This window comes from Diabrotica virgifera, chromosome 6 (assembly GCF_917563875.1).
Source record: "Diabrotica virgifera virgifera chromosome 6, PGI_DIABVI_V3a".
In the NCBI taxonomy this organism is placed as follows: Eukaryota; Metazoa; Arthropoda; class Insecta; order Coleoptera; family Chrysomelidae; genus Diabrotica; species Diabrotica virgifera.
Window position 1 is genome coordinate 244530993 of NC_065448.1, and position 12986 is coordinate 244543978.

General features: G+C 32.6%; 1 protein-coding gene across 1 annotated transcript in view; it reads right to left on the reverse strand.

The window, feature by feature from the left end:
• LOC126887473 (importin subunit alpha-4) overlaps positions 1 to 12986 on the reverse strand; it is a 57197-nt gene that overhangs the window by 26953 nt on the left and 17258 nt on the right. The window contains exons 2-4 of the mRNA XM_050655025.1: positions 6563 to 6946; positions 5955 to 6269; positions 996 to 1326 (exon numbers count right to left, since the gene is read on the reverse strand). Coding sequence (XP_050510982.1) covers positions 996 to 1326; positions 5955 to 6269; positions 6563 to 6946 — 1030 coding nt within the window. The remainder of the gene's footprint in view (positions 1 to 995; positions 1327 to 5954; positions 6270 to 6562; positions 6947 to 12986) is intronic.

Genomic DNA, 12986 nt, shown 5'->3' on the forward strand with positions numbered 1-12986 from the left:
AATTGCTTTAGATTAGAAGATCGAAGAATGCTACTTCTGATTGGTATATAACCGTTTGCTTACCATAAGTTATCGCGAAACTCTGACAAAGCAACACACAACGGCGAATCATCCGACAACATGACAATGCGAGTGATGATCATCATCATCATCTGTAACTCGACAACCCTTTTTGGTCCTGGCTTGTTCTAGGATTTTCCACCATTCTGTTCTGTTCCTTACTTTGTTCCTCCAGTGGGTAATCTCAAGTGTTTTCAGATCTTGTTCTATTTGTTCCATGTATTTAATTTAGAACAGCGATTTTACAAGCGTCAACTGAAGACTGGAATAACTGGTTTACCAATTGGTTTGAACATAAAAGTGTATCGATTTTGGTGGGACATATTTTGAAAAGCAATAAAGTACTTTAAGTCTATAGATTAGATGTATTTTTTGTTTTTATGGCTATATGCAAAACTAAAAACACAACCTGTCATATGAACTGACGATGAATGTCAATAGGTATATAATCCACTTTACACACAAAAACGTATCACAGCATGAATTTCACATTGCGGTAATAGAGACTGGGACCTCCACCTTCGAAGGCTAATAGGCCGACACTGAGCAATGCAATGAGGCGAAAGTGGTGGATTAAGAGAGAGGGAGAGTTGATGTGTAAAGCAGTGTTGCCAGATTTCTCCCAGCACGTCGCACTCTTTCTCAGCGGCATAGGGAACCTTTTTTTTCAAATGATCTTGGCAGTAACAACGAGCGGGACTTCCATCTTCGAAGGCTGCTAGGCCAACACTGAGCAATACAGCAAGGCGAAAGTGGTAGAGTAAGTGAGAGGGGGTTGATGTGTAAGGCAGTGTTGTCAGATTTCTCGAAGTATGTTGCAATCTTTCTCAGCTACATAGGGAACCTTTTTTACGAATGACTCATAATATGGAGAACAACAATGATCATCTTTGTTATATTTACACAAATATCCATTACGACATATATACACTTACCAGCATCAATAACGGCTTGCACTTGTGATCTACTTCCGGCTGTGATATTGGACAAGAACCATACTGCTTCTTTACAGATCTTTTCTTTAGGATGTACTAATAACGATGGGAAATGGCTGAGGGCATCACAATTAAGCACCACTTGTGTTTGTTCATCAGTACCTGTAACTATATTACCCACTGCACGGAGAGCTGCTGTTTGAACTTTGACTTCTTTATGACTAAGGAGAGGTATGAGCTTTGGTACGACACCACTATCTATGACCATTTGGATGTGAAGATTGCCACCGTCAGTTAGGTAACTTAAAGCCCAAACTGTGTCGACTAAGATCTGTAAGACAAATATATTTAAAAAATACACAAGGAAATAATTTTCCTGTAGCTGGTATACCATAAATCACAAAAAATTTTTATTGAAAAATTCCTTTATAAAAGGTATAATTTTCTTTAAATTCCCTTAAAGGGCTACATTAATCAAATAATGTTTTCGATATATTATGTGTTAAAGGGCCTAGCCGGGTAAGATGATGAAAAGTGCCCCAACTCGATTCGAATTCCATATAGGTCAACGTTTAGCATATATAGTGAAACTAACTTTCTGAAATTTTTAGCCTCCTAGGTGGTCATGTGACCCACCTAGAGCCTAATTAGGGTTTTTATGTTTGTATTTTTTATCTCAGCCACATCGAGAACTAGCGAAAAACTTTAAATAAAAAAGTTGTAAGCTTTAAAAAGTTCTGTCCGAAATTGTTTTTTTAATTTTTGGCGGGAAATTTAAATTTTAGAACGATTTTAAAATTTTAAATGAGAGTCGAATCCATCAATTATAAAAAAATAACTAAGACATTCGTTTTCATGAAAAAAATATATAACGTGTATGTTTGCATAATGTTTCACCCTGAATTTTTTCAAATTTTTAAAATTGGTGAAACGCACCTTTAAAAATATAAAACCGCATTTTTTCGTTTTTTGATACAATTTTATACATGTTTTTCAAAAAAGCTAACACCGTCACTGGAGTAGGTTAAAAACTGAAAAATAATTGGGGTTTGCGTAATAAAAATTTTTTGTAACGCCATCCATTTTCAAGATACAGGGCGTTGAAGAAAACAACATTTTACACATTTTTTACGATTTTGCCGAAACTACTGGCAACATTGTAATAAAGCTTGGCGGGTTTTAAGAGGTAGTTATTGTGCATGTTTTGACATACAATTAAGGATTTGATATTCATCATTGGCGCGCTTAGGGGTAATGGTCTGAACTTTTCAAAGAAAAAAAGATAGTACGCTACTGACATATTTCAAATTAACAATCATTTTTAAATTCCTCGTTCAATTTGCGATAAAAAAACTATCTTCCCATTTTTTCATACGAGGCGCCGTTTTGCTGCAAAAAATAAAATATCTTAACGCTTCCAAAGTATTCGAATTAGTTTATATAATGGATGTACGAGTTTATGTAGATGTAGAAACTACTAATAGTAGTATTCTATTTCATAGAAGTTCGAATACTTTGTAAGGGTTAAGATGTTTTATTTTTTGAATAAAAATGGCGCGTCGTATGAAAAAATATGAAGATAGATTTTTTGTCACAAATTAAACGAGGAATTCAAAAACGATTGTTAATTTGAAATATGTCAGTGGCGTACTATCTTTTTTCTTTAAAAAGTTCAGACCATTACCCCTATGCGCGCAAAATCGTAAAAAATGTGTAAAATTTTGTTTTCTTCAACGCCCTGTACCTTGAAAATGGATGGCATTACAAAAAATTTTTATTAAGCAAACCCCAATTATTTTTCTGTTTTTTACATATTCTAGTGACGGTGTTACCTTTTTTGAAAAATATGTATAAAATTGTTTCAAAAAATTGAAAAAAAAAACCGAAAAACCGGCCTTTTATTTTTAAAGGTGTGTTTCACCAATTTTAAAAACTTGAAAAAATTCAGGGTGAAATATTATGCAAAAATACACGTTATATATTCTTTTCGTGAAAACTAATGTCTTAGTTATTTTTTTATACTCATTTAAAATTTTAAAATCGTTCTAAAATTTAAATTTCCCGCCAAAAATTAAAAAAAAAAAATTCGGACAGAACTTTTTAAAGCTTACAACTTTTTTATTTAAAGTTTTTCGCTAGTTCTCGATGCGGCTGAGATAAAAAATAAAAACATAAAAACCCTAATTAGGCTCTAGGTGGGTCACATGACCACCTAGGGGGCTAAAAATTTCAGAAAGTTGAGATTCACTATATATGCTAAACGGTGACCTATATGAAATTCGAATCGAGTTGGGGGCACTTTTCATCATCTTACCCGCCTAGGCCCTTTACGTGTTAAATTTAGATTGTTACTTAAAATTCTAAATGATGGATAAAATTAGTATTTCGTTTTGTTCTACTTTGTTAGTCAAACTGCAGAAAAAAAAATTCGAAAATTTTGTCTTTAAACTGCTGCCATTCAGTCATTTCTTTATAGAACTTGTTTTTTAATAAAACAATATTAAAATATTATTCTACATCCCATCAGATTGAAAACAGTGGGAACCTTCTCTGGTAACAACCTCCGAGGCTTCTAAAAATTACAAGCCATACGGATGCCAAGACTATAGGAAGATGAGGGAATTCTGCTCAGCGTAGTAAAATTAGAATGTTGTGAATGCATGAATTAGAAAATAATGCTGCTGCGTTTTGGGTTGTAACGAAATTGAAAGTATACACTTTTAAGATATCTCTGAATTGTATGTTTCAGATAATTCCTTAGACTATTCTTCTCCTTATTTTTTTTTTAGATTCTTATCCTCAAGACTCTAAGGGCTGGTATTTCAATAGCTACTTAAGCTTTTGCTTAGCTAAGCCTGTGTCAAAAGTTAAGGAGAAGCTTAAGCTGGGTGCCGTATTTCCATCATTTTCTTAACTAAACTGATGCTCAGCTGTAAAGTTAATTGGTTTGGTACCTCTGAATACGTCAAAGTGCCAGAGCTAACTGTTCTGAGGTAAAAACCACTACTGTTGACATTTAATTTTATCTTGTTATCTGTATCAATGTTATTTTTACTTCACTTCATTTTGTGTACATGGTACATATGTGTTTTTAGTTTATTGTCTATATTTTCTCTGGTTATATTTTTATTGTTATTTTGCATAAGCAATAGACCCGTCTTTGTAATTTTGTTTATTGGATATATTCCTTAAAATGTCAAATTGGAATGTAGGTTTATTTTTGTAAAATAAATATACCTACCAAGCATTGTAGAAATAAACAATTTTCATGTGCCTACACCTTCCAAAAGTAGTAAGAATTTTAATAATCGTTATTACGATTAATAAATTAATAGATTTTTATTTAATAATCCAATAATAACGTTATTACTTAAAGGTTGGTTTTCAAAACAACTCTATAATTAATAATCTATAGAAATAACCTCAAAAAACAGAAAACAAATTTTAAGCAAAGGCTTAAAGTAAGCTTTGGCTTAAGTGAGGTTGGAAATACCGGCCCTAAGCTTTTATTAATCTGAACTAATATTTTTAGTTGTTCTTCCTCTCTATCTGTCATGAAGTTTATGAAGTTCAGTTTATTTTTTTTTTTATTTCTTCAGTTCTATGGAGCACAAATTACTATTGGTCTTATTATTGCATGTAAACACACAGTTTTACGAATATATAGTCATCATAGCAAATATGAAGATGGCACTTTTAAGAGCAATTGAAAAATTAATGTTATTCTGAAGCTATTTCTTTGTGGCATTTTAATAATTAAGTATTTTCGATGGGAAATAAGCCACAATTTTACTAAAAAAATTAATTTATTAACGTTTCGACGCCCAAGTCGGGTCACCCCCATATAACCCAACGACACCTGACTTGGGCGTCGAAAGGTTAATAAATTAATTTTTTTAGTAAAATTGTGGCTTATTTCCCATCGAAAATACTTAATTGAAAAATTAGATAAGGAAGCAAAGAGAATATGGCTAGAGATAAACCAGCACAAAACAAAATACATGATGATAGGGAAGGAAAACACAACAACTCAGGAATATCTAATAATGCAGAACCATAAATAATATGAAACTGTATCCCACCTTTAGCTATTTGTAGCTACTATGTAGAAGATATAAATAAGAACAATGAATGTTAAAGCCTCGAAAATTCAGTGCAAGGACAGTAAGAAATGGAAAAGAAAATCCACAAGGAAAAGAAAATATTTTTCCTGTAGTTGGCTGTATACCATCAATCACAAAATTGGAAAAAAATCCTTTGTAAAAGATATAACATTTTATTAAAATCCCTTTAAAGGGCTACATCACAACAAAACGTTTTCGATTTTTATAAAAAATCATCATCAGTGATAGATAAACTGGATGCTAGCTGAGCCACAAAAGAAAAATATTTGGGTAAAAACCCTTTAAATATAACATAGATGCGTTAAAAGTGCATACTTTAATAAAATGCCTTATGCCTTATGGCGGATTATGGCATTGCCATGTGACCATCATAAGGCATTTTATTAAAGTATGCACTTTTAATGCATCTATGTTATATTTAAAGGGTTTTTACCCGAATATTTTTCTTTTGTGGTTCAGCTAGCATCCAGTTTATCTAACACTGATGATGATTTTTAATAAAAATCGAAAATATTTTGTTGTGATGTAGCCCTTTAAAGAGATTTTAATAAAATTTTATACCTTTTACAAAGGATTTTTTTTCCAATTTTGAAATGGAAAAGAGTCGCTACAGTAGCAAAGACACATAGCAAGCTATAAATGACATTAAGGAATAATCCACCTCACCCAAGAATAGGATTTTGAATGTCATGGAATTAGCTATGACAGACTGTAACACTTAATGATGATGATGATGAAACACACAGTATATTATTTTTCTTGTCAGTTTAAGTTTGAATTTCTCGAAACTCCATTTTTAATTTAGAAAGACATTTAATATTAACAATATACTTACATTAACGTCTGTATGATGTATCAAAGCATTCAGAGCAGGTAACAGTTCTTCAATAGTCTTCGTAGGAGGAGATGGATCTTTGTTTCTGCATAAATTTACAATAACCCATGTAACGTTTCTTAAAAATGAGATTGGTATTTCTGGTTTTATGAAAGATAGCAGAGGGTCGACTACTCCTAATTCTATAACATAATCTCTTAGAATGGGGCCATCTCCAATTATATTTCCTAAAGCCCATACAGCCTGTTCACAAACGTTTTGATGTGGTGAATGTAATAACATAAGGAAGAGGGGGACTGCACCAGCTGCTACCACCTTAAAAATCACAAATAAACAATTAACAGGTTGCTTGCTGAAACACTTTTTAATATCAATCGTTGGTGCTGACATTTTTTCATTGGTAAACAAAACCCATACACAGCACGCCTATAGGTGCGTTCGGCATCCTAGCAGGAAGCCAAAGCACGCAATCAACAAAATTTTTTAATATCAATTGTTATTGGCAACATTCTTTTTGATAAACAAAGCCGATACTTAGCACGTCTTTAGGTATGTTTGGCAAACAACCTGCTAATGAAATTAAAGTAATTAAAAAATAACAACAATACCTTATTTGTTTGGGCTGAGGTACCAGAAGCGATATTTGTCAGTGCCCAAGCTGCCTCGAACTGTAAAGAAGGATTATCTTGCCTTTCTAAGCATTTAACAAGTACAGGTAAAATTTTACTGTCTATTAAAGCATCTATGGGTGGATTCCTGTCCGCAGAGAGCAATTTTCTAGCAGACTGTACAGCCATTAACTGTACCGCTGGATTATCATCAGCTGCGGCTTGCTGGACTAACTGTTCTAAGTTTGTATTTGATAGAGATTTTTCGATGTCGTCTTCATCTGTCGAGTCAACAATGGGAACGTTGCGCCTCTTCTGTAGAGTTTCTTCTCTTTTATTTTTTCTAAGCTCCACTGTAACTTCAGTTCTTCTCCTTCGCATCTCCTAAAAAGAATATGTAACAGATGAGAGATATTTTATGGAAAATATATAAGCAGGAAAAAACAGGATCAGAATCCTGTAATTTTAGAATTACATTCTGAACACAAAGAGAGAAATATTTTATAAATTGCAATTTAACCCATTCACGAACATGACTGCATATGAAGACAGTAATTTCTGTTTGTAAGTGTCTGCATATGCAGTCGAGTCAACGAATGGGTTAAGTACTTCATTTAATCCATTAATGCCCAAAGTGTTTACTTTCAAATTTAAAAATTTTAATATTGTTTTGTGGCATCTTATGGAATTTACTATTTTAGTTGGGAAAAAGCCACAATTCTAGTTTAAAATTTTAAGTTTATTTGAGTTTTCAATTTCCACTTCGGAATTCATTATCAAAATACAAAACATTAATAAATTAAACAAATTTTGTTTGTTGCTTAGTAAACAATTCTTCTAATCATAAAATTTTATCTGACTTATTCATACTGATAATTCATAGGGATTAATATACATTTTAAAGTAGGTGACTTTAAAGTGATATTGTCAATGTTTATGAGTTGCATTCCTGGGACAACTTTATTGGCAGATGATTCATTTAATTATATGAAATCAACTACATGCAATGATAACAGTAAAATTCTTGTGTTAGTAATCCCAGAGTAAATCGCAAGTAAATGATGTATCCTTAATATGTTTTTACTTACTATTTTTTTTTTATTATTACTGACTTACTTTTAATTTGGGTAACCACATCCTACTGATTTTGATGAGAAAATTGCAACTTAATTATTGGTTTCATAATTAACATAATTAATTTTACTTATAAATAATTATAATAATTATAAGTAATATTGTTCTTAATATGGAAACATTCATAAAATTGTTTTCTTATAAAAAAAAATGTATAAACATTCTCAATTTCTTTGCAACACGAAAATGCAGCAGCTGCATAATACTATGGTCAAATCTGAGAGTGCAGGAAGAGTCTATACCGCTTTCGGGGGTTGTTTCCCCTCATCAGTAGTCCCATATCCTCTTCTCTCAGATTCTTCCTTCTTCCACGTACCACACTTTAGGCCTTTCCGAATTGCAAAGAAAGAAATGTCACAGATGAACTAGGGCCATCTACCGAAAAACAAAGTAAGTTATCAATCGAAGTAGCACAGAAAACAACAATAAATATCGTCTCCATACCACAGAATGACAACAGGTGGAATACTTTCTTTGGTTACACCTCCTGAGATTTTCAAAATTTATAAATCATACAGGATGCCGAGGAAATTAAGATGAGAGAATTTTAAATAATTCACAACTCATCTGCTAGCGTGGTAAAAGCTCCAACAAGAAAGATTCCTTAATACTCAAACAAAAGACTTTCCCGACTTTGGGAAAGTCAGCTTTCTTACACCTATCCATAAAAGTGGCAATAAGAGTGACGTTCGTAACTATCGAGGGATTAGCATACTATCAGCTATTCCTAAGCTTTTTGATAAATTATTTTCCACCCATCTATCCTGGCACTGTCGCAAAATATTAAATGACGAGCAGCATGGATTTTCTCAAGGTAGATCCACCGTGACCAACCTTTTAACGTATCAGTTTGACCTGTTGAATGCCTTTGAGAGCTCCAAACAGGTAGACAGTGTTTACACGGACTTCTCAGGGGCATTCGATAGAGTTAGTCATAAACATATTGTTGCCAAACTAAGTGCAATGGGTTTGGGTGAGAGCCTTGTAAGATTTTCTTATAGTTTGTTAACTGGGCGTACTCAGTTCGTTCGGATTAACAATTACTTATCTAGCGAGATTCAGGTGCTTTCAGGTGTTCCACAGGGGTCTCACTCAGGCCCTGTCTTGTTTAACTTGTTTATTAGAGACCTGAGTACTATAATATTACATTCTGCACTTCTGACCTTTGTGGACGATTTCAAATTTTATAAGGTTATTGAGTCCGAACTAGACACTGTACTGCTACAAAAGGATCTAAATAACTTATGTGTATGGTGTACTGATAATGGCCTAGAATTAAATGTTAAAAAATGCTTTAGTATTAACTTCAGTCGCTCTAACAATACCATTGTAAAAACGTATATATTGAACAATACTGTTATTGAATCTGTGGACTGTATTAAAGACTTAGGTGTTTTGTTTGACAGAAAATTAACTTTTATACCACATATTACAGACATGATTAATAGGAGTATGCAAAATCTTGGATTTATAACACGTAATAGTTCTCAACTGTCACTGAATTGTTTTTTAAGGTTATATGTTTCTTTTGTGCGCTCATTGCTGGAATATGCCTCAATTATATGGTCACCTTACTATGATTGTCACATTAGAAATATTGAGTCCGTCCAGAAAGCATTTCTTCGTTCTTTGGCATTTCTAGCTCATATCAATATTTGTCAGGGTTTTAACATTAATTATGATCTGGTTAATCAAACAGTTAAATTGGATAGCTTGGAAGTAAGAAGGGCTAAAACAGATTTAACAATCATTTATAAAATTTCAATTATTAAAATAATGTTAAAAAAACCTAAACTTTTCTCTACAACTGAATTATATAATAATAAAATCTGTGACTTGAAAACACTCTATATTTCAACATGTTGCACATATATTCATAAAAATTTCTCCAAACAGACACTAATAGAACATTCGAGGAATAAGCCAACATTCTGTGATTTTTAGGGCACCCAAGTATTATAATTTACTACCAAACAAAATAAAAGAAATCAAATCCATAAAAATGTTTAATAAAAAGGTAGTTGATTGTATTATTGGAAACAAAACACAATTTGAATTGTAAATCCTGAAAAAAAAATGTTCTTTTTTTGATTTTGGAATTCTTAATACCTATAAGTTGGATTTTTTACATATTATTATATTATATAGATATGCTGTTTACTTAGTTTTAAGTTTAAATTCAAAATAATTTTGATTCTCGAATGTGTTTTTTTTTGTTACGTTTGTTTATAAGTAATCTATATTTATTTAGGATTTTTCTATAGACACACACAGATGTTTTCACATCTAGGTGTCTTTCTGTATATTATATTATATGTACTTAAAATTGTAAATTTTGGCTAATAAATTGAATTGAAAATTGAAAATATTAAATGGTCTGTTCTATATCATTGCCCAACTATCTTACAAGCTATAAGCCTCAATACTGTCCAAAGACGGGTTTCCCCAATTTTTCGCATACCTTATCATAATACGAACTATTGCTTTTACTCCCCATTGTCACGCACCTTGCGTCTAATTAATCATAATCAAAACAGTCTTGATCCATTTGTGGACAGTCTTCGTGTATTTAAAAGAAGCATACATAATTCAGTAATTGAAGTAAAGTACTAAGTTCCTATAATTTATTAATTATTTATTATTGTTACTAATTTAATTTTGTTGGTTTTTATTGTTGTCATTTTTATTATCTTTTGTTATTTGTTATTTTAGGTTAAAATTGGTTATCTTTACTGTTTACCATAATATTTCATTTTTTTTATACATTTTTTGTAAATTGGCTCTGCCGTTTATTGAATAAATTAAATTAAATGAGTAAATGATTTAAAAATGTATAAACATTCTCAATTTCATTGCAACACGAAAATGCAGCAGCTGCATAATACTATGGTCAAATCTGAGAGTGCAGGAAGAGTCCATACCGGTTTCGGGGGTTGTTTCCCCTCATCAGTAGTCCCATATCCTCCTTCCGTAGGAAAGGCCTAAAGTGTGGTGCGTGAAAGAATCTGAGAGAAGAGGATATGGGACTACTGTTGAGGGGGAAACAACCCCCGAAACCGGTATAGACTCTTCCTGCACTCTCAGATTTTACCATAGTATTATGCAGCTGCTGCATTTTCGTGTTGCAATGAAATTGAGAATGTTTATACATTTTTAATTCATTTACTCTTTTGTTTGAGTATTAAGCAATCTTTCTTGTTGCAGCTTTTACCACGCTGAGCAGATGAGTTGTGAATTATTTAAAATTCTCTCATCTTAATTTCCTCGGCATCCTGTATGTGTATGATTTATAAATTTTGAAAATCTCAGAGGTGTAACCAAAGAAAGTATTCCACCTGTTGTCAATCTGGTGGTATGGAGATGATATTTATTGTCGTTTTCTGTGCTACTTCGATTGATAACTTACTTTGTTTTTCGGTAGATGGCCCTAGTTCTAGTTCCAGTGGCATAACTAACGCCAATGCAACCAATGCGGTGCATTGGGGCGCAGGCCTTAGGGGGCGCAAAAAACTGATATTCTGGAAAAATATTAGCAAAAAAATATGTTGAAGCAAAACTACAGAGATCCGATGTTAATCTAGATGATGAAAAGAATCTCCTTCAGAAGTGTTTAAAGACTGAGCGAACTGCGAGGAGAATTCGACGATGTCCTGGATCAAGTCAGAAAGTTAGCTGCGAAGTGGAATATTGATTCCTCAATGACCTCCAAACGCAAAAGAAAAGTAAAGACTTTTTTTGACGAACTTTCTAGTGACTGTGAGTTTAGTGATCCTGTGCATTGCTTTAAAGTTAAGGTATTTTTGAGAGCTGTTGATATTCTTATTTCACAGTTAAACGAAAGGTTTAAATCTATGGTATGTATAACTGACACGTTCAGTTTTTTAAACCGAGATAATTTATTACATTTTTCTGACGAACAACTTGTAAAATCAGCCTCTGAGTTTTGTAAAAAATATGAATCTGATGTGACTCATGCTTTGACCAATGAAGTAATTTGCTTTAGAAATGTAGTCAAAGACGATATCAAAAGTAATAAAATAAGCAAAATCAGCCACTTGGCTGATTATTTATTGATTAGGAATAAATTTATTGCATCAAGTGTCCCAAACGTAAGTACAGCATTAATAATGTTTCTTACATTACCCGTAACTGTTGCAAGTAGTGAAAGATCTTTTTCTAAACTAAAAATAATAAAGAACTACTTAAGGAACTCTATGTCCAATACTAGACTGTGTAATCTTAGTGTAATTAGTATTGAACATGAAAGAGCTCGGTCTTTAGATGTAGCAAGACTGTTCCTAAAAACAAAGAGCCGCAGGGGCTTTGTCAGGGAATAGGAATTAGGTTGTTCCTATGAGCTGTAGGTAGGTTTGACTGTAAGAATGCATCATCTAGTAAAATTAATCAAAGTTTGAGAAACGGAACATAAGCATTACATTGTTGCTTGCGATATCATGTATACTATACTATGTAGGGCACTGAATAAATAAAAATTATTGAGTAAAGTAAGTAGTGTATATTTATCGTCCTAAAAAGTACATTAATTAATTGCAAGTATATAATGTGATCCTTACTTCAGTTATATTATTGGTATTTGGAAATGTTCAGTAACTTAAGGGGCTATCCTAGTGTAAAAGTACGAAATTCATATAACATACTTCATTTTGGTTCAGTTGGTAATTCATATTGGTACAGTTCTTTTTATTTTAGAAATTAAAAAAAAGCATGTGAATTTCGTACTTTTACACTAAGACAGCCCCTTAATTTTACTTTCAATTAATTTTTTGAATAATAACTTTTTAATAATTAACTTTAAAATTACTGTTATATTTCTTTGTATAATCTTTCTCTGGAGAAATGTCGTTGTTAGTTTCGTTGGAGGTTGGGGGAGTGGAGAATAAGTCTGGGAATAGGGGCGCACGAGGAATACTTGCATTGGGGCGCAGGTCAGACTAGTTACGCCACTGTCTAGTTCATCCGTGACATTTCTTTCTTTGCAATTCGGAAAGGCCTAAAGTGTGGTACGTGGAAGAATCTGAGAGAAGAGGATATGGGACTACTGATGAGGGGGAAACAACCCCCGAAACCGGTATAGGCCAGGCTCTTCCTGCTCTCTCAGATTTGACCATAGTATTATGCAGCTCCTGCATTTTCGTGTTGCAAAGAAATTGAGAATGTTTATACATTTTTAATTCATTTACTCTTTTGTTTGAGTATTAAGGAATCTTTCTTGTTGGGAGCTTTTACCACGCTGAGCAGATGAGTTGTGAATTATTTAAAATTCTGTCAT